The following is a 27761-nucleotide window of genomic DNA, read 5'->3' as shown; positions in this document are numbered from 1 at the left end:
GGTCAGACTGGAAAAGGCTGCAAACCTGCAAAACCCCTTTAAAACCAGGCTGGTCTTCCAGCTAAAACCAGCCAACCAGCTTATGCTGTTTTTTTTCAGCAGGGAGGACAGTTGCCCTGTTTTGTTTTGAAACATTGCTAGCGATTTCATTTTATTAACATATTTTAGCCTTAGCTTGCATGTTTTTCCTGCTAAAAATATTTAAAACATTACACACTATCAGTTTTTAACTATTTCAACAAAGTGCATTGTGATGAAGCCGAAAATGAATTTTAATTTTAAATTTATATATATATATATATATATATATATATATATATATATATATATATATATATATATATATATATATATAAAATTATTATCATTATTATTACATCTTTTCAAAGTAATTTAAAGAGATATATACTAACTATTGACATCCACAATACTGAAAACAAATACTGTATGAGCAGGCTTTAATCATTTAAGTTCCCTGAAATGGCTGGCCATCTATGAAAACAAGTGAATAATAGGTAATGCAGAGAATCTCAATGAGAAATCGCTTTAACATTAGTTCAGCTCTCAACAGGATAAAAAGCTGTCGCTTGACACAGTGTTTTGATGAAGTTTAAGGTAAACAAACACTTCCTGCTCATTTTTGACTGCTGTAACTTTCCTAAAGTTTAAGTGTAACTTGTAATCTTATGTCATGTGTCATTGGTATACTCTAAATTTGATCACCTTGCTTACTGAAAACACTTTTCAACAAGCATGGTATAGCCACAACTTATGTTGTTAATAATGAAAAATCTATTGTAAAAGGTCAATTTTCTTTCTCCTATATATATATATATATATATATATATATATATATATATATATATATATATATATATATATATATATATATATATATATATATATAACATGATATTTTGATACAGTGCATATTCAATCATATAATATGCAAAACAACCCTTAAGTATAACTCATGGTTTTATTGTATTTTTACAGTTCTTATTTACAAAACACTCATATTGCAGTTTATCTGAAATTTCACACTTTTTACAGTCAATCACTGGATACATTAAACATTGGGAAACAAATATGAAAGTGGAAAAGAAGTACAGTGAAACTCTGAAAGGAGTGTTGAAGCAGACATCCTGTTAACAGTGGCACTCATGAGATCCATACAGGGACAAAAACACCAGAGCAGCAAATGTAACATAAATACTGTAGTTTTTAAATCACCTTCAGTAGACTAAAACCACGACTGGAAACAGTTACTATCTCCATAGATTACTATCCTCCAAAAAAAATACTCATATCAAAATAATTACATGCTTATCTTAATTGTAAATTTGAATAACCTTTATACTTATGTCTGTTTCTTTTTTGCCGTTAAACTCTCCCAATAGATTTATGGTCCTAAAAACAGAAACAAGAATAAACACAGCCTTGAGTTAAAGAATTTAGTCTGTTTCTTTATGCACCGGAGAGCTTCCAGTAAATGCACATGTTTTGCTCCCAATGGGAAGAGTTGTCAGGGACAAAGGTTTAGGGTGTGTCCAATATCTCAGATCAAATGCCTTCCTGCCAACATGGCACTGCGGTGATTAGGAGGAAGGATAAAATTTAAATACCTTTAGGGCATAGAGAAACATTGTCAATGTTGTTTTGGAATAAAAAATGAGGCACAGTGTCCATTGCGGCACACATAAAAATGCAAGAAGAGCTTGATGCTCTTGTTAGAACTATTTGATAACATATCTCACACTTTCCCAAAGCCTAAAACGATGGCACAAAACAAAAGTCTAACAAGTAACACCTGCATTGAAACGGAAACTACTCGCCCAGGCCAGATCCCAAAACCAGATCTGTGGAAAAGTAACCTCAAGAAACTCTCCTCAGCACTGGCAGGCATCAAAGGGAAGCCACTTCTCACCCTGTTCATGTAAAGACTGTAACATGGGCGCAACAAATTGGGGGCTCGTCCGGGATCACAACATAGGACCTCCCACAGCAACAAAATCTAAAAGCAAAACAAACAGCTGTTCACAGCTGCCATTCATCAAGATCTGAAGAATAAAGGTTATTGCACACTGAATCCATAATTTTTGCATGTTAAAAAATAAATTCGACCTCACGTTGAATCAATCGCATTAACACACAGCCTCCGAAACTTTCGTCCGCTATAAAAAAATTTGAATCGGGTTTGATTTTTTTTCTGCTTTTCTCATTTGAAAAAGCGTTTTTAGAGGTGTTTTGACAGTTCAAAGCCATCGTACAAGCGAAAAGCTAAATACAGAATGCCGACATTTGAGCTACAGATAACTTTATGACAAACACAGTGCATAAAATAAAGACAGAATGTAGCGGACTGTTGAGAATCCTGGATTCAGTAACTGGCACACCTCTGCCCTGCTGCTGTTTGGTGTGTGTGTGTGTTCATACATTCGACGTACTGCTCATAAACATTATAATAGAAAGCATGGTGTGCTTTCGGTCCGTTGCTTTGACACATCAACGCGGCTGCCATCTATTATAATGTCCATAGTACTGCCAGTCTCTGTTCAGGATTTGTTTACCAATGTGAATGTGTGAAGTATCGCAAGCAATGTATCAAAATTCCACTGATTTCCTGAAATAAAGTTTGAGATAAATAAATTAATTCCGGGATAATCCAGCGCAGCTCTTTGACAATGAGCTGAACCCTCCTTACTCTTGATGCAGAATTGGATGAACGCAATATGTGGCCTATTCTTCTCTCTTTTTCTACTTTGGAGAAGAGAGGCGAACAAAGTATCACTGCTTTAATTGACTTGGAAATGTTTTGTGTTTTTTCGTAATGGATTATTTAATACGTATCATACTCAATGTGCAAGGTTTGTATATGTGACGAATATTTCGCATATGAATATGAAAAACGAACGCATACAAAAATTTCAGAATTCAGTGTGCAAAGAAGGGAGGAAGAAATTAAACCTTTACATCTGTTGATAGACCAACTGAACAGCATCAGATTGACTCCCTCTTGTAAAGTACACAGATTGTATAAACATTGGCTTAACAATATATGATTACTCATATAGTATATATTCAGCGCAATCATGACATTTAAAGAAAACCATTAATGCGCTGTTCATCGTAAGTTAGTGGTGTTAGGCATAACCAGTGATTTGACCCTACTCTATATTTCAAAGCTTGTAGCTTAACGTGAAGAGACACATGAAAAGCAGAGGAGACACATACAAAAGCCGCTGTTCATTCTATGTACAAAAACCCTGCTTAGTTGTTAATGAGAAATTTGCATGTCATCTATAATTTATAGATAAAGCAAAATGTGATTTAAATGTTAGAATATATCAACAATAAATCTGTCGAGTGACATGAAAGTAATGTTTGTTCAAGCTGGATGTTCAGTGCAGGTTTGCTAGTTGTTTGTAGTATGTTATTTGGGAAATGAGCCAGTGTAAAGTTCGAGTTTATCCTTGAGACAAGTGGTGAAAATATGCTAAATTGACGGATTAACCGAATTTTAATACCCTTAAAAGTTCCACCATCAATGGTGTCTTCAAACATCCTGTTACACAGGAAAAATTGCAAATGAGTGATGGCGAAGAAAGATTTGTGTCATTTTCTTGGATATGAATGCCATCTCTTGGATATAACTGACTGGAGTATAATCTCGCACTATGACTTTCTCACGCACAGTGATCAAAATGTTTTTTCCAAAAGTAATTTCCTCCCGAAATATGACTGAAAATGAACTCAAACAATGGTAGAAACCAATCAAAAAGTCACTGCAACATTATGTCCTTAAGGTTCTCCTGAAGAATGGTGTCTTTGACGGCATGGAAGACGAAGCGAATGTTCTCAGTGTCAATGGCAGTGGTGAAGTGGTGGAAAAGTGGCTTGATGCGGTTGCGACGTTTGCGGTTGAAGCACTGCACCAGATAGGCCTGCACGTCCACCAGTCGGTGAGGGTCTCCCCGAAAGTCGGAAAAGTGCTTGCAAATGCTGACCTTGCGTACCTTTTCCACCAGAAGGTCCATCTTGTTGAGGAAGAGGATTATGGAAACGTTGGAAAAGAGCTTGTTGTTGACTATGGTCTCAAAGATGTTCATGGACTCCACCAGGCGGTTGGTGCGACGGTCCTCCATCAGCACCTGGTCATATTCGCTGGAGGACACCATGAAGAGGATGGAGGTGATGCCGTCAAAGCACTGAAACCATTTCTGCCTTTGAGAGCGCTGGCCTCCCACATCTACCATCTTAAAAGGGATCTTCTTAATGACAAAATCATGCTCCACAATTCCCTTGGTGGCCTTCCGGGCCAGTAAGATGTCCTGTCGACTCGGCACATAACTCTGGAAAAAAAGGTTGAGAAAATGTAATCAATTGCAAATACATTTTTTGCCACTAGATAGCATTTTTTAGCTCAAATGTAATCGAACAGCCTCAAAAAACCATCTATTGTCCAATACAACGTAATCCTTATACATACAGGATGCAGAATGGAATTTTAAACTAGGGCTTAAACACTTTAAACTGTCTGTAATTGGTTGGAAAAACACTCTTGTTCTTTTAACCCAAACACAGTTTTTGGCAAGGGTTTGTACAAAAAGTTTGAGCAAAAATGAAAGCTCTTTACTGTGGTGTTGTTAGTTTGTAAACTAATTATAATAATTTTGCAATATTAGATTGAAAGATCAGATAAAGCCCATACATACCCTCACCTATGGCCCCTTTCCACTGAGTGGTATGGTACGGTACGATAAGCTTTTATGGCTGTTTCCACTGTCAAACGGTACCTAAAAACGAATTTCATACCACTTTTTGGGTACCCTTTACAAAAGGTACTTAGCACAACAAAAGGGTACCAAATGGCAGAGCTAGATGTGCAGCTGACTATTATTGGTTAATAGAGATACGCTACTTACGCATACACAAGCAGAATTAAAAGAAACGAAGTCCTATTTTTAAATACACAGCCGAGACATTACACCGTATTAATATTAACAAATAATAACAAGCCATGATCGACCCAAGCTCAAACAAACCTTATCGTCGTCTTGATGAACATCCACAAGTCCAAGAAGTACAAAATCTGCCGTGTCCTGTTTTTGTTTTACGAGGCTGCCTAAAAGTGTGATCGCTTTCTCTTTTACTCTAGAGAGCTCGCGATCGCATCTATATTTGAAATAACGAACTTCTTGAGCTCATGATAACAAAATGCTCGTGATTATTGAAGTGCTTCTGACATCCAATCATGAAAGTGAAGCACGAAAAAACAAAGGAGAAGCTGGAAAAAACAGTAAATGATTCTTTCAGCAACCTAAAACATGAACACACTGCCATGTTTAACTATTATCATCACCTTTTAGACTATTATGAACTCGGAATGACGGAATTAGTTTCAAACAGAGGCTACATGTGCTGATAAAGATTAAAGATACAGATGAAAGGTTTGCACTGACTGTAGGCTATATGCTGTGTGTTTTTGAACTTAAATAAGGACTAAATATATCCTGTGTGTAGTTGTAATTAGCTGTAATTAGTAATTAGCTGTAATTAGTTGTAATAAGCATATAGGAGACTGTAAGGGTCTGAGTGTATTCGTATATGTTGCATTTATTAATATATTTTATATAATTGCAGACATTATAGTAGGTTATTGGTACCCTTTTGGCAGTGGAAACGGAAGCCTGATAAAGGTGACTGGTACCTACCCATATCGTACTGTAACAGTCAGTGGAAACGGGCCACTAGAGATTCAATGAAAATGCTTTACAGTTACCAGGCATATTTTCATCTCATTAAAGACAAATCATTTTAATGTGGAACATTTCTTCGACATTCAAAAGGAAAATAAAAAGCTCTTCTATCCAAATATTTTGTGTATTCAATACAAAGAGGTGTTTGCTATTCTAAACCTTAAAATGAAAACGCAGCGACTCATCATACCTGATTTGAATAGCTCCATAGAGAAGTATTTGATTCAAGAGCGTCAGCCCATTGCCCATTTACACCATTTAATGGTGATCAGTATGAAAGAGCATTACAACATAATGGCTATACTTTTTGCAAACGTAATCGTTCAGATATTTGTTACTTTTTTGCAGTCAAATAAGAGATGTTTCCCAGGCAATATTTTGTCATAAATACACAATCCTTAACGAAAATTGACGCAAGGGTAGAGAAAATGATCTTGGAAGCAGTTTTTACATCCCACCCAAAAGAATCTGTTTTGTCATTGGCCTTGGTTTCCATGCGCACACAAAACACTTCCAGGCCTTTTTTTTAATCACTCATCTGAGACACACTATGTGCTCTTGGCAACCTTGACCAATATCAGTCTTAAAGTGAGCTTTTTACTTTCATTTTTTCAAGCCTCTGGTTTTCAACGCCCCCAACTTAACTGTTGGGAAACATTATTCTGTCAAGCTCTCTTCCCGGATAATTATCATTGCTTATCTAATAGATAAATCATTATGAAAACTTGAAACAATAATATACCATGAAGAATTGGCACAAATAAATAATGCTGTGTTATCATGACTCACCAGTTGGCCAATCCGATCCAAGTTGTCCAGGAAATATTTCACTGATTCACTCTGTAAAAAAAAAAGCAGTTTTACTTCATGCATAGAACAAGAACACATTTATAACTGAATTAAATAAAGCAGGATGGAAAAACTCATTAAAGTCACATTACTGAATTTAAGGTTTCTAAAGGGGTCACACAGCGGATGCGACGCGCCACGCCACACAGCGCCATAAATTTTAGAATTCTAAGCAAAGATATCCATAAGTGCACGCACACTGGCTCTGCAAGTCGGCGACTGTTACTTTCAACTGTTATGTGTGCACCGTGTTGCTATGCTAAGCAGCGCATCCGTTGTGCGGTAAATTTAAAATCAGTGATATTTTTGGAAAGAAATTTATATTTTTATTCAAACATGGAACTTAATCAAAAGTGACAGATGTTCATCATTTTAAAAGATGCCTATTTCAATTAAATACTGTATTTTTTAACTTTCAGTTTATCAAAAACTGTTTCTGAAGGATTGCGTGACACTGCCCAGGTAGCAAAGAATTATGGCCCAGATTTGGCATAAAGCTGGCACAGCAGGCATTCATCTGTCACTGGCCTATAGCATGTGGGCCAAACATGGACTGGAATTGGCAGAGGTGGCACTAACTTTAAGCAGCACACAACATTTGCCACTGGCTTGCATAGTTCAGGACTTGTAGAGCTGGCAATTGATGGATTATTCTTCAGTGTTTGGACTCCCAGCGATGAATATTAAACTGAACTGAACTTAAACTCTGAAAACTGAACTACACTGTTTCAATTCACTATAATCTTCTACGTGAAGCTGCTTTGACACAATCTACATTGTAAAAGCGCTATACAAATAAAGATAAATTGAATTGAATAGAATTGAATTGAATGTGGGCCACGTAAGTTTGGCCTATCTTGACCCACATTTAAAATATATAAAAATAGTTTTTTAGTAAAGAAAAAAAATTTACCAATCAGGTTACTTCTAGAAAAAGCATGCCCTTACTGTACAATGTTTCATGGGTTTATCAATTTCATTGCAGTCGTGACACACTAACTTATTTGGCCCAGATCAGGGCCAGTTATAGGTTATTATTTTGGCTGAGACTTGACCCAGATATTGGCCACACTGTTAAAAAAAAAAATCTGTAATTTTACGGTTTATTGCCGGCAGCTGGGGTGCTGGAAAAAACGTAAAATAAGGACCGTTAAATTACAGAAATTTACTGTAAAATAATGGAAATTAAATTACAGAAATTTACTTAAATTTCAATTTTGGGTAAATTTCATTCAACCATCATTCAGGTTGAAATTTAATTCAACCTGAATCCCTAAATCTTTGTAATTCAAGCACTCCAGCTGTCGGAAATAAACCGTAAAATTACGAATTATTTTTTACAGTGCATGTTTGGCCCATGTCTGGAAGCCAGACTTGATCCAGTCATGTAACGTAAATTCACTGCAGCATGTGGGCCAAGCAAAATCTGATTGTGAGGCCAGAGAAATTTTGCTATTTGCCTGAAGTAATGCTGAAAATTCTGCTTTACACTACAGGAATACGTTACATTTGAAAATACACTGCTTGTTAAGTTGTGATGCATAAAATACTGTTTCAACTGTTATTTCAACTTATAGAGTAATAGTCATTTATAACAGATGACAGATTAGTCATATCACACATTCTAGCAAAACGGTTTCTGGAATTACTGCAACTTGGACATAAATATTTTAATGATTTATAAAAGATGAATCACTGTCTGAGCTTTAGAGATTAGGCAAGGAATGTAAACATTAAGGTCAATATTTTAGTATTACAACACACTGTGAGCAAATATTACTATGTGTTGTTCGCTTTTGGCATCTGAAAAAGCATTTGGATGTAAAATAATACTATAAATAATACTATAAAATAATAGTTTTTGATTTGATAGACATACTGTATACTTGAAAATTCATAATATCTCTGTATTTACTCTATGTATTAGCTTTGGGTTTGAGCAACATGGTTATATTTCTTTTATTGGGATAACATTTTCATAATAATAAATATAATATAGTAAATTCATAGTGTAATGTGACAGGGACGCTGGACAAAGGGATGCAGATTCAAATGCAAGGTTTATTAGCAGGATGATCCGGCAAGCAACAGTCAACAAAGGAGCAAACCGATGTATACAGAAGCAATCCAGAGTCATGGTTGATAAACAGGCAGATGGTCAAAAAGGCAGGCAGCAGGCAACCGTTTGAGATGTGAAATTTAATTTAATTATTGCAACAAATATGTCGAAGCGCAAGTACGACCCCGAATATGTAAAAGACTTAAAGCCTCAGTGTCATATGTAGAGAGGTGCTCTCAAAAGAGAGCATAAAACCTTCTAAATAAAAGCAACCTTTAGAAACCAAAAAACATGTTTTATTGACAGTTTATTATTAACAGTTTTTGTCGTTTTTACTTTGTAATATTTCTATAATTTTTCCCATTTTGTTAAATGACAGCAATAAAATATTGTTTATTTGTAAGTCTTGGTGAATTTCTTATGATTTATCTGTCACTATTGTTTATGTTAACAAATAAATACAAATTAAGTATTTATGATGGCTTACTTAAACTGTATTATAGTTCCTAAAAATTTGGGTCGCGGCTTGATGACCATGTAAAAATGTGGGTTCCATGGCCAAACCAGTTGAGAACCCCTGATCTAAATCAAACAAAAGGAGGTTCAGAGGTAAATAATGCTCTTTGGATACTTTTTTAAGTATGCAAAATCATGAGTCCAAAGCATTTGAAAAAATATTTCTTTCTCACTTCTTTTTCGAATGCATTAGACTGATGATTTTGGAAAACAAAAATAAGTTTTACTCAAACACAACTCTAAATTGTAGCTATATGTTTATGTAATTATGAGCTAAAAATCTAATATTCAAAATAATATTAGATAATACAGTTGAAGTCAAAATTATTAGCCCTGTATTTTTTTACTTTCTCAAATATTTCCCAAATGATGTTCAACAGAGCAAGAATTTTTTCACAGTATGTCTGATAATGTTTTTTTCGTCTGGAGAAAGTTTTATTTGTTTAATTTCGGTTAGAATAAAAGCAGTTTTTATTTTTTTTTTAAGTCATTTTAAGGTTACATTTATTCACAATAGTTTTTTTGATTGTCCACCAAACAAACCATCATTATACAATGACTTGCCTAATTAATCTAATTCACCTAGTTAAGCCTTTAAATGTCACTTTAAGCTGTATAGAAGTGTCTTAAAATATCTAGTAAAATATTAAGTACTGTCATCATGGCAAAGATAAAATAAATTTAAAGTTATTAAAAATATTTTTAAAACTATTATGTTTAAAAATGTGTTCTTCTCTCCGTTAAATAGAAATTGAGGAACAAATATACAAGTGGGTATAACTCAGGAGGGCTAATAATTCAGACCTAAACTGTACACATACTCTTACAAAGCCCAAACTAGTTTATCCATCTACTTCAACTAAAGCAGGATGAAAAACAGAAAACACATTTTGAGTGTCTGATTTGCTCTCGACTTTAAAACTGCATTTCAACAATTTTAAAAAGACAAACGGGCCAACGTGACCCCAAAAGCTGTTCTAATTCAGGCATGGAAAGTCTAAAAGTAACAGGATGTTCCTATCTTTGTCTGAGAATGACGCGGGTCACTCATACCACACATTTGCCCGTCAGCAGAAACTCCAGTCAACTCTCAAACGCGAACGCTTTTACACATAATGCCCATAATCTCCTGTTACTCCGTAAAGTGGGAGTCAGATGAAAAATCATTCTGAAGTATCGCTCCCTTGGACCAATATTCGGTTAAGTGCACATTACCACATTTTACAGTCGTGAGCACACATTGCATTAGGATCTGTTTACATTACAGAACACTGTCCGTAATAAATGGATCCTATAATCTCCAAATATTACAAAAGAACAGGCACATGGATGCTTTTCTCAGACTTTCACTCCTAAAACTGCAGAAGATTCAGGTCAGAGTTCAGAGACCGATCCATAAATAAAGCTGACGGATTAAACGTCTGAAGCTCAGGGTGATTGGTGTCAGGGCGGCATGTTCACACTGCTCTCTCTTCCAAAAATCAATTATGTCTGCTGCCTTCATAAGCCACAATCTGCTGATTATTGCATTTGTTGTCCAATATCTGGAGTTCTGTCAAAGGAGAGACACTGCAGACAAAAACACCATCAATTTTTGGGCTTTTGACTGTTGATAAAGTATTTCTTGAATCAGATGAAGAAAAGCAACAATCCAAAATTCACTTATAAGTATGTTTTATATATAAAACAAACACTTACAAGTGAACTGTGTACTTTTTTTACTTTATTTATTTGGCCTTTTTGCCTTTATTAGATAGGACAGTATTGAGACAGGAAGCGAAGTGAGAGAGATAGGGTAGGGAAATGTCATCAAGCCGGGATTCGAACTCGCGACGCCCTCATGTGCAATTGCACCATATGTCAGCGCGCTAACCACTAGGCTATTGTTGGTTTGAATTAATGGCTTGTTTCTACAGTTTTAATCAACTATGTTTTCCAAGGATATTTGTCCCCAGAATTTGTTCATACATAACTTGCCTGAGCATATATACATTTTATTCTAGCAAATAGGTATTTTTTTATTATTAATCGTGTATTATTTTCTGTTTGTTTGCAGTATTTTCTGAATTACACAGTAGGGCTGTACAATTAATCGGAAAGTAATCAAAATATACAGCTTATTTTCTACTTTTAATATGAAAAACATATAACTAAAATTAAAAATAAAATTAAATAATTGAATTTTTGTATCCAAAAGTGCAAGTTATTTATTTTCACTTTTTCTATAAGAAAAAAGTGACTGTTCGATTTAGGCAGTGTGTGTTTTAATTTCAGTTGTTCAACGTTGATGTTCAGTAAATAGATAGTAGATAGTCTGTGTTTCCTTCAGTTATTTTAAAGTCAAGTAATGCAACCTTCATTCCAAAATTTCTCACTTGTAATATGTGAGCATATTTACAGTGCAAAACTTGTCCATGAACTATGAGGGCAAAAAAAAAAATTATCGTTCAATAATCGTAATCGAGTTAAAATGTTTAACTAATCGAGATTTAGATTTTAGTTCAAAACACCCAGTCCTAATACAGAGAGATAAAAAATTCCCTCTATTAAAACTGTAACATGTAAAAAAAGAAATAAACAGGAATGTCAGGTACCACTGTAGTTTCCATTTCATTTTATGTATTTTACAACAAGGGAACTAATTTATCAAGACTGTAAATGTACCCAAATTAGCCCAAATACTAGCTTCATTGGTAGTCCCTTTGCCACATGTTAAAGGCCGCTTGTTAGGTTGTGACGTATAGAACGCTGTTTTCATTACTCGTTTGAATTGATAAAATATTCCTTTATGACGAATTCATATCACACATTAAATTGAATTCTATTTAAAATCATAGTGAATACAACAGACTCTGACTCGCTGCATCACAGACTCCAGTATTTGAACAATTTATAAAAAATGTATCACTTTCTGGCCTTTGGATTTTAGGCATGGATATAGTAGAGTTAAAGTCAGAATTATTAGCCCCCTTTGATTTCTTTTCTTTTATTTTAAATATTTCCCAAATTATGCTTAACAGAGCATGGAAATTTTCACATTATGTCTGATAATGTTTTTTTCTTCTGGAGAAAGTCTTATTTGTTTTATTTCGGCAAGAATAAAAGGAGTTTTAAAAATTTTTAAAAACATTTTAAGGTCAAAATTATTAGCCCCTTTAGGCTATATATTTTTTGTTAATCTACAGAACAAACCATCATTACACAATAACTTGCCTAATTACCCTAACCTGACCAGTTAACCTTAACCTAGTTAAGCCTTTAAAAGTCACTTTAATCTGTATAGAAGTGTCTTGAAAAAATATCTAGTAAGATATTATTTACTGTCATCATGGCAAATATAAAATAAATCAGCTATTAGAAATGAGTTATTTAAACTATTATGTTAAGAAATGTGTTGAAAAAATCTGCTCTCTGTTAAACAGAAATTGGGGAAAAAATTATGGGGCTAATAATTCTGAATTTAACTGCAAAATATTGCAATCATGATTTTCCAAAAGTATTACATTGCCTTGTAAAGGTTTATTATTATCATTTGTTAAGTCTCATACATTTTGATAAAGCGATTGGACCCGGAAGCCACCTTTGCGTGATGTCACGCTTAACAAGCAGGTATCAATAAAAATACAAATTCAAACTATAAACAAAGCTCAAATGGACAACAAAAAACAACCACAGAATCAACAATAGCAAGAAAAAACTAGCATTCGCAATGTCTAACAGATTCTGAAGAGATTGTGGTATCAAACTATGGATGCTATGCACTAAAAGAAAAACAAGCTTGACCAAAATAAGCCTAACTACCAATTTTCTCTATTAACTATAGTGGCTTAATTGTACTTAAAAAGTATATTCTGCATGATTTAATTTTACATTTTTAATCCTAACCAATTCAACTATTAATAAGTAGCAAAATAAGATATTATTTAAATAAAAGTCATAATTAATACTTTATACATTTCGAGAATTGTATCTTAAAGGGCACCTATTTTAACCCTTTTTTAAAGATTTAAGATTTAAGTCTTTTGCGTCTCCAAAATGTGTCTGTAAAGTATCAACTCAAAACATCATCAGATGGTTTATTATATCTATTTTAGAATATTGGAATTGAAAACAATGTAGATGTTTTTGCTGCCTGCGCCTTTAATGCCAATTCTACCCACACACTGTTCCCACATGCGTGTCTCTGTCTCCTTCTCCATCAGATAAACAGTGCAGTGACAGACATGAAGGGAGCGGATCTCGCGTAACGTTTGTGAGAAATACTACAGTAAGAACTTTCCTAATGATTATTTAATGTATTTGTTGTGGAGTTAATTCAAGCCTTTCTGCAACGATGAGTCGCACACAATGTCGTTACGAAGTTCATGCACATACACATAAACACACACACACAACGAGAACATTTAACTTTGCACTGTTTTTGCACGGGAAATGTGACAGGATACACATTAATATCCACTGCTGTATGGATATCCGTTATGTTGATGTTCAAAATAAACCTGATTTAACGTCCACAAACTAGGATTGAATCATCTTCTTGTATAATTGTACTGACATGCAGCTGTGGTGATAAAGACAATAAAATCGCTGTAATTCATTACAAACATGCACTGTTTTACAACGTTTTAAACTTGCAAAACTCATTCTTGATCACATTTGAGGATGATTGATGATCACAGCAAGCTGAACAGATCTTTTAAGCCCAGTTGCTTTGTGCACGTACTGTCTTGTTGATGTGATTATACGCGTTACTACAGAGACATGTTAATATGTGGCTGTAAATCAGTTCGGTGGGTAGGGAAACCACACTTCTATGTCATGTTGCGGTGGGCTTCAAAATGGAAGGCATTTGGATCATATTTTAATGTCAGGAAATTAAAAAAAGGAGACTTATTGTGTTTATATCACCCCAATATGACTGTGGACACACTATACCTACACACAGTTCTTTCCAAACAGCTTACAAAAGATTTTCATCATAGGTGCCTTTTAAAATAAACTGTTACCAAATTTTTTACTTGACTTCATTGAATGTTCAGATTTGGAAATGCCTTCACATTTAAATATAACATTTTAGAAAACTTGAAATACAAAACAAAAAATAAAATGTTTGACATTCCCATTGTAATCAATCAACTGGGGTAGTAAGATGATAACTGCTAGTTAATTTTTAAGCCGATTCACCTGCAGTGTCTTGTCTGAACCGAACAGACTCCCTATAGAATGAGTCAATAGACAGATGAACTAAATTGCTGTGTTGAGCATTATTTCCTGACTGAGTTGTTTTCACGCTGGCTTTTGGATGGCAGACACTGCGGCCTTGGCGTTTCAGTGAACATTGTCTGGAAAAGCAAATTGTGTCCTCTAGTTTTGTGTGTGTTTCACAAAGGGCCCCGGCCTGGACCATGTTCCCTACAGGAAACAGCTGTGTGTGAAAACAGGGGATTAGCAGAACAGCACAGGCCCACTAAAACAGACTAAAGCCCAACACCCCAACACGCACACACATACACACACGCATACACTTACGCACTGCATCAGTATAAGGGTTTAATGTAACACAGACAGGAAATCACATAGATTTCTGATAGCAGCGCTGGGATATCTGCCACGCTTTACAATATGAATACATACAATAATTACATTGCGCTTTTGTGTTCCTTTAAAAAAGTTATTCTTTAAATAAGTAAAATATTTTCGTTAAATATTTTATACTATTTTGCATGTTATTCAAATATATATGGACAATATCTAAACAATATACACTTATTTACAGTAAAAATATAAAAAGGAATTGTATTTTTTGTTAATTTAAAAAGTCACATAATTTAAACAAACTAAAACATATTGAGGCGTCACTGTGGCTCAGTGGTTAGCACTGTCACCTCACAGCAAGAAAGTTGCTGATTCGAGTCCCTGCTGTATCAGTTGACATTTCTGTGTGGAGTTTGCATGTTCTCCCTGTCTCCGCGTGGGTTTGCTCCGGGTGCTCCGGTTTGCCCCACAATTCCAAAGTGATATAGGTGAATTGGGTAAACTAAATTGGCCGTAGTGTATGTGTGTGAATGAGCGTATATGGGTGTTTCCCAGTGGGTTGTGGCTGGAAGGGCATCTGCTGCGTTAAACATATGCCGGAATAGTTTGTGGTTCATTTCGCTGTGGCGATCCCTAATAAATAGGGGACTAAGCCGAAGAAAAAACGAATAAATGAATGAATGAATGCAACATCATTCATGACATGAATCTAGAACTAACTCTCGTAAAAATATCTAGTTTCTATTTAGTTATTATAAATTGCAATAGTGAACCCATTATAAATAATAATAATAATAATAATAATAATAAAATTACAGTAAAAACTCGACAAAACAAAAAAACTAAAGAATAAAAAAATGATGTAGAAACTAACAAAAAAACGAAACACTTCTGGGACAAATTTAAAAAAAAATGTATATGCCAAAGCCATGTTGTACATTGCCAGCAATCTGAAAGCCTGGATGTCCCCATCAAATAAATACTAAAAATAAATAAATAAATAAAAACATTAATTATTATATATTAATACAATTACTGATAATTCTGTGAAGCTAAATACAGTTAGATTAACCCAAAACCAATCAAGCAAAAACAAAAAATTAAAAGTTAAACTCAACTTTAAAAACACATTAAAAGTTAAAACAAATTTAACTTATAGGGACATAAAATATATAGATAAATGTTTTACACTGTAGGATTTAAAAGACTCAAATCTAATTATTAAACCCTACAGTTTAACAAAGTTACTTTTATAGACATTTTAGTTGTTTTAAATAATATGATGTGTAAGTGATAATATCCCTTAAACTGCCTGCTCTACCTAATGTTTTTACTGTTTTAAATAATGGCTGTTAAAGTCATTTAAAGATTGGCTGAGAATTCACACAGAGAATTGTTGGTTAACAAAATAATCAGACAAACATAATCCTGTTGCACTACTACACTTGATTTGGGTTTTATTGTAAAAAGAAAGAAAAAAAAAAAAGGTATACTTGATGATTTAGTATTCAAAAATGTTTTATATATATTAATTCCGGTACTATTACCATAAACCGACATAGCAACCATTTGGTAAAGGCTGATATTTTAGAAATTAATGTATGTGTTGAAAAATAATGCATTGAGTGTGTTAACTAGAAAGGAGTTAAGAAATACAATCTAAACAATTTTTTCTTGGTGGGGCAGTTAAGGGAATATATAAATGAATCTGTAAAATAACAGAAAATATCACTTTAAATTATTAAAAATGAAGAAAGATAAAAAAAAATTTAAGGTACCATAATGTGATTCAAAAGTAGGGCTGGGACTGGCCGTTTAATCGAAAAGTAATTGAAAAAGACATTCAGAACCTATAATCGATCTAACTTATCCAGGTCAAAACTTGTCGGAGGGCAAAAAATCTAAATAAATAAAATAATCATTCATTAATTTTAATTGAGTCCAAATGTTCAATTAATCAAGATTTTACAGTGTACTTTGTGGCCAAAAATGTTACTTATGCAAGTGCTTAGTACAAAGTAAAAATCTATAAGTTGAGTAAGTAAAATTAGCATTTTTATAAAGAATTAAGTCAACTTAAAAGTTCCAAGTTACAATTAGGTTCACTTACATTGTTTTAAGTAAAGTCAACTTGTTGCTTTTAAGGCAATTGTTTTCTTCGCTTAAAGAAACAATTCACCTTTAACAGTGTAGCAAATACACCGAACATAAAGTATGATGTCAGAAGCTGCAGTAGAGCAGAGAATTGTCAACTGACCCCAATCTGACCTCTGATTGGTCCGTGCCACACACAGCCAAACACACTGAAGCTTATTGGCCAATCAAGTTCCAATCTCCCTCCTCCCTCAATCTGAGCTCAATGTGCGCATGATGGCCTGTTGAGAGTGTGGGAAAAAGCTCCGCCACGGCCACAACTTCAGCACAACGGAGGAAACTGTGCCCATGGGTATTTGTGCAGTGATTGAGCACGGCCATGTACAGAGGCCTTAACCCTTCACTTCCCAGGCGCTACAGTCCTCTTCAAATAAACACAAACCAGATCCAATTAAATGCACACGACCCTTGACTCTATAAGGAACTGAGGCAAATGCCTTGAAGGAAAACATGTTTAAGAAAAAACCTAAAACTGAATTAGTCTCTCCGTTTAGTCCGTTTCGTAAGAAGCTCATGTGAACAAATGTTTTTCTGGAGCTCGGGCGAGTCTGTCAGGGATTGTTTTCACCTCACACTTTGTTATATCTGACAGTAAAGTCTTCCTCGGTGGTGAGCGGAGATGTTTAAGTGGTGTTGAACTGCCAGATCCAGCAGCTGTGCTTTGCTTTGCTTTGTTGGTGGATTACTGATCCACGGTGACTGAGAACAGACACATCAGCCCGTGTTTTCATTTTTCTCTCTGTAGGAAACCGCTTGTGTCGAAACCTGAAATGCAGCTGTATGTTCCTGTTTTTTCCAAGAAATGTTGTTTGGCTGGTTCAAAGGAATGGTTTCGTTTTAACTCATTCTTATTTCATTCCAAACTTTTGTTTAAAAAAAAACTGATACAAATAAAGACATTTATCAGAAAGTAAAAAAAAAAGCATGTATGCAAATGACTTGCAGAAATGGGTGTAAAAGCAAAAGATCTATATCAGTAGGTGAAGTTTGTTCCTCGTGACTGTCGACATTGGCTTGCTTGGTTTGGGACTTGTGAAGCTGTGCGTTGATGGATTTGCTCAGTGTTTGGACTTTCAGAAGTGAAATTTAAACTTAACTGAAATGAACTAAACTAAAATGAATTAAACTCTGAAAACTGGACTGACCCAGTTTCAATCTACAAGAACTTCTATCTATGTTAAGCTGCTTTAACACAATCTACATTGTAAAAGCGCTATAGAAATAAAGATGAATTTAAATTGAATTGAATTCAATTTAAAGCAAAATAATAGATTTATTTAATGAACAGAGGGTCTCCATTATATAATAGTATCATTTTTGGTGCTTCATTTTAGTATCACTAAGAAACTACTGTAGTTTTTATTTATAGTTTGAGTTTTCATTTTTATTTTAGTTAATGTTTTTGGTCTTATTAATTTATTTATTTGTATGGCAACATATTTTTGTATTTATTTTGATCTAGCTCTTTTTTATTTATTTTATTTCAATTTGTAAGTTAAAAGAAATGCAAATGACAATTATTGGGGAGCAACTAGGTTTCCAACTCCAACTAAGTTTAGTTTATTATTTTGTAGTATATGTTTTGTCATTTATATATTTGATATATACTTTTTAGTTTTACAATAATTTTATTAGTATGGCTTATACTTTTGCTTCAATTTAACCCTTTATTGCAAACAATCACACTGGTGTGATTAGACAGTTAAGTGTGTCGCATAGTCAGCAGCTAAATTAAAATCTGTTTTACTGCAATTGCCAGGGGAAAACAAGCTCAGTGTGATTTATCAGTGATTTCAAATTAATAATGTTTATATTAGGCTTCAGACATTTAAATAAACATAAGCACATGCAAATTATAATACTTATGCTTCGTAAAATAGTTTTTTAAACATAGTTGATGAATTAATATGTTGTAAAATCCAGTTGCTTAGATAGATCTAATAGATCTAATATATTCAATATTAAGCTGTTTAAATGATGAAATACACATTCTAACATATATTTCTGAATCTGAATATCTATTAGATGTATTAGATAGATCTATTAGATTATTTAATAGATATTTCACAAAGTAATTAAGTTGTTTATTGATATTTCCAGAAAAAAGGAAAAAGAAACAAAAGACAATATTGTCAGTGCTTTTATGTTAGAAAATTTGTGCATCACCATAGAAACTTTAATGTGATGCATTCAATATAATGGGTCACATTAAAAAAAAAACTATTAGATATTTCACAAAAAAAAAAAACTAGGATGTTTATCTATATAAATTTGGAGAAAAGGGGAAAAAGAAACAAGACAATATCATCAGGGCTGCAGTGTGTCATAAAATTAGTGCATGGGCAAAGAAATGTTAAATAATGGGTCACAATAAAAGCTGGGCTCAGTAGGAGTGTTTATAATCCTGACACATGTACACAGGGCCTAAAACATAACTATTCACTGATTAAATTAATTTTAAAATGTTTTATATAACTACCAAATCCAATTACACACAATTTGCCAGTGTTAAATTAAGACCCAGCCCATTCAGAAAATGTTGAGCTTTAACATTCTACAAAACTTCTCCTTTATGAAAGAAAGAATGTAAATAATGCTATAAATATCACCTCCAAAAAATCTAAGAATTGAAATTAATTTCTGGTCATTTAAGAGAGAAAATGATGATGTCCACCCTCGCCTTAGTAAATATCACACTGTGTAAATAATCCTCGCGCAGAACAAACAGAGCTAGATTTCCCGGCTCTTGGAGTGGGATTGCCTGTTTGGTTTGGATGCGAGCAGAGAACTCATATTAATCCCCCACATGGAGCTCCTTCACCTCCAGAACTTGACTGAACCTCGGCCTGCTCCCACACTGTTGATCTGGCTGTAACCAAACACCTTGCCTTTCATCTTTGCGGACAGACACATATTATGATTTTTGACTTTGGAGGAGACCAGTAGAAGGAAAATGGATGAATGTCAGGAACTCTGAAAACAGTTCAGAGACTCGCATTATGCCAGAGGTATGTTAACAATAACATGAGCTGAACTTCTAGAAATATAAAAAACGAAAGTTGTGCAGCTCAATGCTGAAATACAGACCACTTCAAAGATTGTATTTGCAATTGTTACAGCCCATGCTCACTGGACCCAGCAGACACAAAACATAATAAGACGTTAATATTAGGTTAGATTTAGATCACCAGCATCTTAAGACAACATTATTTTAACGTCCAATATGACGTTGAAATTAGGTTTTGTTGGACCAAAATCAATGTCGAACCAACATCTTAAACCAACGTCATACTGACGTCAAATACTGACTTTTTTTTGTCAGGTATGGCAGCTAAAATATGCCGGTAATGTCCACACACCGACAAGCTGTAACATTATTAGATGTTGATATTTGGTTGATTTTAGGTTGCGTTGGAAGGTAACCAAAATGCAACGTCTGTCCAACATTAGATATTGATGTCGACCTGATGTTGGGTTCTGACGTCAACTCGATTTTAATTTCAAACAAACTGCAACGTCCCACGACGTTGGGGTACAACGTCAATCTGACATCATGTTGACAGCCTGTGCCTGCTGGGGAAATACGTGTCTCAGATTACATTCATTCATTCATTTTCTTGTCGGCTTAGTCCCTTTGTTAATCCTTTATTAAGTCCTGTTAAGTTTAGTCCTAACATCAATTAGAATAGACACACCTGAAGCAGCAAATCATGTTCTTTTAGGTATACTAGAAATTTCCAGGCAGGTGTGTTGAAGGAAGATGGAGCTAAAGTTTGCAGGACACTGGCGAGTTTGGGCACGCCTGATTTAGAACAAGAAATAACAGCTGACTAAATAACATATGGATAGAGTCTCTCTTAAAATTATTATAAACAAATTTAATACGCACATTTTGATAAAAATGGCAAAACTAAAGCACTGCACTTCACTTTTGTGCTTTGCATGGTTCAGTATGAAAATACTCTCATCACAATACATGTACAGATTAGAACATAGGGTATTTTCAGATGTAAAATATAAGTGTGACACTTTAATTTAATCATTTTGTTAATCATTTAAATCAGTTTTGAAAAGTTCACAATACAATTTTTTATTATTATTTCGTAAATATTTACAGCTGAAGTCAGAATTATTAGCCCCCTTGAATTATTAGCCCCTTTTTTCTTTTTTCCCCAATTTCTGTTTAACTGAGAGAAGATTTTTTCAACACACTTCTAAGCATTATAGTTTTAATCATATTTTTAATTTATAATAACTGATTTATTTTATCTTTGCCATAATGACAGTAAATAATATTTTACTAGATATTTTTCAAGAGACTTCTATACAGCTTACAGTAAAAAAATAAAAATAATTAGCTTAAAGGGGCTAATAATTTGGACCTTAAAATGGTTTATAAAAAATGGAAATCTGCTTTTTTTCTAGCCGAAATAAAACAAATAAGACTTTCGCCAGAAGAAAAAAATATTATCAGACATACTGTGAACATTTCCTTGCTCTGTTAAACATCATTTAAGGAATATTTTAAAAAAGTAAAAAAAATCAAAGGGGAGCTAATAATTCTGACTTCAACTGTGTATAATGCTGAATCAAGTTGAAAGATTTTTATATACCCACATTTAATTCATTATATGTACATTTTATATACAAAAAACACTTTTGCATAATTATTTTGATGCAGACACCTAAATCATCCGTCTTGACTTTCTAGAAACTTTTTTCCATAAATGTGCTTTGATCATTGTAAAGTGATGTCAATGAAGACACATCCAACTAATTACCATAGAAAGTGTTGACTGTTTTTAATTATGTGGTCAAACACAATTGTTATTGTATATTTAAATTACTATTTTATACATTCTTTGGTCTTCGGTCACAAGATACTTATTTACTCTCTGTCCCTAAAGTGCGGACTGAGATGCGAAAAAAGGCTTTTAAGTACGCAGCACCTTTTGCTTGGAATAATCTGCAAACACAGTTGCAGTTCAAAGACTTGATTTTACTACATTCTTTTAAAAAGACTATAAAAGTTTCAGAAGTTGAAACACAGGTTTGTAGATGTTTTGAATAGTTGTCAGTGTGATTCATGTTTGTCATGTTTCATGCTTTAAATTGTTTTTTGTTTGTTGTCTGCTGGACTCATGTGACTTGTGTACTGCGTGATCTTGGCCAGGACGCTCTTGTAAAAGAGATTTTTAAACTCAATGTGTCTTTCCTGGTAAAATAAAGGTTATAATAATAATAATAATAATAATATTTCTTACAATTTTATTTATTTATTCATTATCTATTGTTTATTTATATTTGTAAGGTTGGAAAAACATAGTAAACTGAGACATATAACAAAAATTCCTAATTCATGAGTGTTTTTAAAAGAATAGCCAAAAATACATTGTTTAAACCAAAATAATAAATCTTTTCTTTTATGCCAAAAATGTTTAGAATATGAAATAAATATTATTTTTGATTATTAATATGTATTAATAATAACTTATTTTGCACAAAATAAAGTCAATGTTCTCAATATTTTTTGACCCTCAGAATCCAGCTTTTCAAATAGTTGGTTTGACTGTGTTTGTACTGATTTCCTCACAAGTTTCTACAGTCCTCGTGTCACGATGTCCTCAGCTCAGTTCAAGTGAACTGTGACCATGACCTCAGCAGCAAACTCAGTCTGTCAAGTCCTTTATAATGTGAGAAAGTGTAAAAAGCGTGAGACTAAGAGTCGAGCGGCGTGTTTGTTCCTCCTCCGGCACCCAGCGGACATTTCCCTCTTTTCTCTCCTGTGTCTGAATCAGTTCAGCTCATATCTTATCCATTCGCCTAATGGTGGCCCCTCTGGGAGACTGACCCTCGACAGGCTTTGAAACAAACCACTGACGGGTGGAATAAAAACAGAGTGGGAGATAAAAAAAAAATAGTCAAGAAAAACAGTGTGGGTGTATGACGTTTTCAACAACAGCCAAACATCCAAGGACAAGGCTGCCTGTAAAGTCAGTTTTTCCTCTCCCAGTTTTCGATGCTCCCCTTGGGTCTGCTTTCAATAAGAACAGCCCACTCTCCATCTGTTTCACAAGGGCTCAAAACTTCATTTCTACACTAATCCTCACACATTTCTCATGGACATGAAAGTGACATTGACTTGTGTCTTGAGTTTTATTACACATTCAGATAAAGCAAAATAAATTAGTTCAATGTCTGTAAAAACCCTTAATTTCCAGAGAACAATAGTGATGTTGAAACTTAAATTTATTGCACTTTGTATATACTTGTTATACTCTTGTATATCATTATTAATACCACAAAATGTTTCTGTTTTAATCATAACAGTGAAAGTAAAACTTTCAGCTTCAAATGCAATAAGTCACTTATTTTTAATTCAACTTCCTTCTGAGGTGTTGTGCTACTGCTTTAAAATTTCAGATATTGTTGCAAAAAAACAACAACTTGATATTATATAATTAAGCAATATCAAAACAGTAGAAAAACTGTTTTTTATTAACACATGCATGGTTGCAAACTTGACATTCACTGTAAACCCTGCACTGCAACAAATTGCTTTTTTTTACTTACAAATATTTAAAAGTTCTTAAATCAAGAAGCATTTTCTAGACAAGCAAAACATATTGTCTTGTTTTAAAAAATAATATGCCAAAATGAAGTGATGTCCAACCTAAAATCAACCAAATATCAATGTCTAATCATGTTACACCTTGACGTTGTGTGGGTTTTACCACTATGACATCTGTCAGACGTTGGATCACTTTCAACACAACCTAAAATCAACCAAATATCAATGTAATTTGACATCGTTATTGGACGTCAAAATAACGTTGTCCATAGACGCTGGATAGTGGTTAAATGCTTATCATATGTAGACTATATAGCATATGTTAATATTTCTATACAGTTATTAGCAAACATAATTCAGCTTATTCTCAACCTAGAGAAACCTCAGGCTTTCCGCCGCAACACAATTGCAATCCTACAATACATAAAACTCACAAAAACATAAAAAATAGACAACTAAACACTAACACATCTCATATTATGAAATCATTGTGCAAAAAATCCTTGTGTTTTCATTGTATTTTTACTTGAGTAGATTTTTAGTGCTGTTTTGATACATTTACTGCACTGTTATCCTTCAACTTGCAGTCGTTGCTTTGACTTTTTCTTGTCTACGGTGACTGGCTTTAGAATGATCAGTCCCTGATGATAATCAAATCCTGAATATAAACTTTACATCAGATAGACCGACCTCAAGACACAGAAGCTTTATAAATGCTGCAAAAACGTCGTGTGGAAGCATTGGCAGTATCCAAGAAGATGCAAAATCATTACATGCAATGGATGAGAGACTGTTTAGACCGCATGTCACTGATGACTGAAATCATACTGTATGATTACTGAAATGACCAAATGGCCTTAAACAACAACTAAATACACTACAGAATGCTACGTTTTCAAATGCATGCATTTACACTTACAAACCGCCTTAAAAGAAAACGACACTGGTATAAGCTACATTTTTCATTTGCAGGGTGTGTAATGTAATGTAACATGTATTTATATAGTGCATTTATTGTGTATGGCCATACACCCAAAGCGCTTCACAGTTGTGAGGGCGGTCTCCTCACACCACCACCAGTGTGTAGCATCCACTTGGATGATGTGACAGCAGCCACAGGACAACACCTTCATTATACTGGGGCATTAGGATTCACACACATCCCAGGTTGATGCCCCCTGCTGGCCTCACTAACACCACTTCCAACTGCAATCTAGTTTTTCCCATGTGGTCTCTCATCCAGGTACTGACCAGGCTCAGTCCCAGGGCCGGAGTGGGACTCCTTTTCAGCCCTGGAGTTTCAAGCCTCAGACCGGCCCACCTCAGTTCACGACTGACTATATTAAAATAAGGTCATTTCCAATTCAGTTTCTAATTACACTATCACGTCTTTTTTTGAGAAAACAGCTGCTTTATAACTTAAAATGTTCAACAACTTTAACAGTATTATATGTCTTAACAATAAAAAAATAAATAAATACATAACATACTCAGACGAGGATCAAACCCGGGTCGGCAGCGTCGTACTCTAACGTGCTATCCACTGGACCACAAGAGCTGTATATTGAAGAGTGACTCATAAAATAATGAATAAGAAGACTGTGGTCAAGTAAATAAATTAATTAATTTAAAAAGTGTGACTGCTGAGAGCAACAGATTCTGGAGCTAGGGACACCGGCCCTCGCGGCCAAAAAACGGACCGGGATTTCTCCCGGTCCTCCCGATTAGCCAATCCGGGCCTGCTCACTCCTGTTTAGCTTCAGTGAGTAACCAGACTTGGGCTGCAGGGTGATATGGCTGTGGCAATATATAGATATAAGGTTTAATCAGTTTCAGAGTGTAACACCACTCATTTCTCTGATTACATCTAGAAGGGCTACTTCGACTAGTATTTAGAACAGATACTTTTACTCTACTTGCACTACATTTTTTTGGCCAAGTAATGATACTTTTAGTTGAGGATGATTTTTCAGGACTCTTTCCACCACTGGTGTTTGGACTGAAAACTACCTGCGGCCGCACAAACCTTTCATTTTCATTATAAGGAGTGAAACAACTTTGATAAGCCACTTAGGCTTATAATCTTAAGCCTTGGAATGTCAAGGCAATGGAAGTGTTTGTCATGGCCATATCAAACCTCAGCAATGCCTGTTGGAGTACTTTGACTAAGTTGTACTATAATGGCCTAGATAGGGCAGACAGACAGATAGGACACTGGAGAAGCAGGCCAAAATGAGCATGCATTTATCGCTCCTGACAGTCTGTCTGAGATAGCGCATGACAGATGACAGGGCAGGCGCAGAAATATGGCTGAATGCACTGGTGACACCTTTCAGAGTCAGAAACCATTCTGGCCTGTCACTTCCATTACGCCTCCTGAGAAATGAGGGGTTATGGTGGTGTTTGAGAGGAAATGACGTTCAGAAAAAGCTGGAAGAATGGGGATGTAGCAATGATGGGAAGCAGTTGAGTTTAGTGCTGTTTGAGATGGAGGATTAAAGGTTTGTAAATTATCTTTTTCAACAACAACAACAAAAAATGTGTTTCTTATGTGTAAATTTATTTTAGGTAGTTGCCCTGCTCTTTAAATAAATGCAAATGATTGAAAGCACAAACAGTTTTCATTTCTTTCTCAGTGTTCAGTTTAGTAATGTAATAAGATTAAAACATTGCTTCCTATTGCTCAAGAACATTTGACATGAACAATTGTATAAATAGCGTTTTGCCAATGCATATTTTTTGTATTGGACATTTTTATTACTATAACATTGCTTTTCATATTTTATATGTGAAATAGGGCACTGTGACTGTAATAATAATTACTTTAAAAACAACGGGTTTACCCTTTTTTAAGTTAACTAATCACTTTGTACATTGTAGATAAATGTTTAATGCAAAGATTTTGTGCAATAAATGAACAATTTTTGGTAAATCATTAGATTGATGGTTAGAGAGCTGGATTTGTGATCCAAAGGTCGCAGGTTTGAGTCTGGTCAGTCACCTGTTCCACTAGTGTGCTCACGGGTGTGCATCAATTTGGATTAAAGTGTGTGCTAAATGTAAATGTTATATTAAAATATATTCATATTAAAATGTAAGTATAGTTTCATGAACATCTTGTAGTAGCGTTGATGCCATTGATGCACAAAAAAGTAAGCGACATAAAGGGTATGTGCATCCATTAAATGAAAACAGAAAGAATTATGGTGAGTTTGCTCTTTTTATTCAGCAAAGGTAAAGCTGAGATGAGATGAGGAAAGGAATTTTGCATACTTCAGAACCTGAGCCACATGGTTTGGCGACCTTTTAGGAAGAGCATCACTATATACAAATACCAGCTTGTCAAAGAAAACAGACCAATGGTAGTTCAAAGGTGCTTAGGAACCAATTTGTTAGTTTTGCCTGGATTTTGTTCTGAATTATGTGATTTCGTTTATTTTTCTTTTATTTGGTTTCAAGTATATAAAGACCTTAAGTATTTGCTACATGAAAAATCTACTTAATTTTATACATTGTGTTAATTGCCAATTCATAATTATTTGTGACATTTACTAGCAATTTTATAGAGAATTACAGATTATAGACTATTATAAAGAATTTAATAAAGCATTTTTAACTGCAATAACAACAATTAAACAATGAGAACATTCTTATATTATTTATTTGAATAAATAACAAAAAACTTTACTACACTAAAGATTAATGATTAATTTATTTTTGTGAACTACATTACATAACCTTTTCCAATTATTTGAGAGTAAAAATATTATCCAAACATTTTAATAATGAGACTTACCCAAACTTCCTTCTGGAAGAAATCCCTAATCTATTCATCTCAGAATAACACAACCAGCATCAAAGTTCATCACCAAAAATACAGTTGTGTTCAGTTGGGGGAAAAATCAGTGTGCCTTACATAACAGTTCTCTAAATATAGTGAAATCTACGTGTCTATTTTCATCTTATTTCCTGATGCCCTAAACAAAGGAAGCAATCTAATTGCATTGAAGCTATTTTTACAGTTGGCTATGTGAAACTATACTATGAAAATTAAACAAAATTGTGGTTTAATAGAAACATTAAGGTCATGAAGCAATTTAGTAACAAAGCTATTCATCTAATGTCTACATCAGCCTCAAAAAAAGGGGAAAATACAAAAAAAAAAAAAAGCCTGAGGAATGAATAAAACATTTTTCTGGAAGTGATCTAGGCAAGCATCTCGGCCAAAACTCACAAAACATCTGGCCACAGCGCATTCATCAATCTTGCTACTACCGATTAACCGCAGTAATTAACCGTAACTCTCTCTGAACCATGA

The 27761-nt window shown here is 34.2% G+C and overlaps 1 protein-coding gene across 1 annotated transcript in view; it reads right to left on the bottom strand.

Moving 5' to 3' along the window:
• Positions 1-960: 960 nt before the first annotated feature.
• gna12a (guanine nucleotide binding protein (G protein) alpha 12a) overlaps positions 961-27761 on the bottom strand; it is a 56809-nt gene continuing 30008 nt past the window's right edge. The window contains 2 exon segments of the mRNA NM_001013277.2: positions 961-4352; positions 6549-6599. Of these exon segments, the coding sequence (NP_001013295.1) occupies positions 3783-4352; positions 6549-6599 (621 nt within the window). The 3' untranslated portion in view covers positions 961-3782.

The sequence above is a fragment of the Danio rerio genome, chromosome 3 (assembly GCF_049306965.1).
Source record: "Danio rerio strain Tuebingen ecotype United States chromosome 3, GRCz12tu, whole genome shotgun sequence".
Lineage (NCBI taxonomy): Eukaryota > Metazoa > Chordata > Actinopteri > Cypriniformes > Danionidae > Danio > Danio rerio.
The sequence above is the reverse complement of the archived record's forward strand: the minus strand, read 5'-3'. Positions and strand labels throughout refer to the sequence as shown.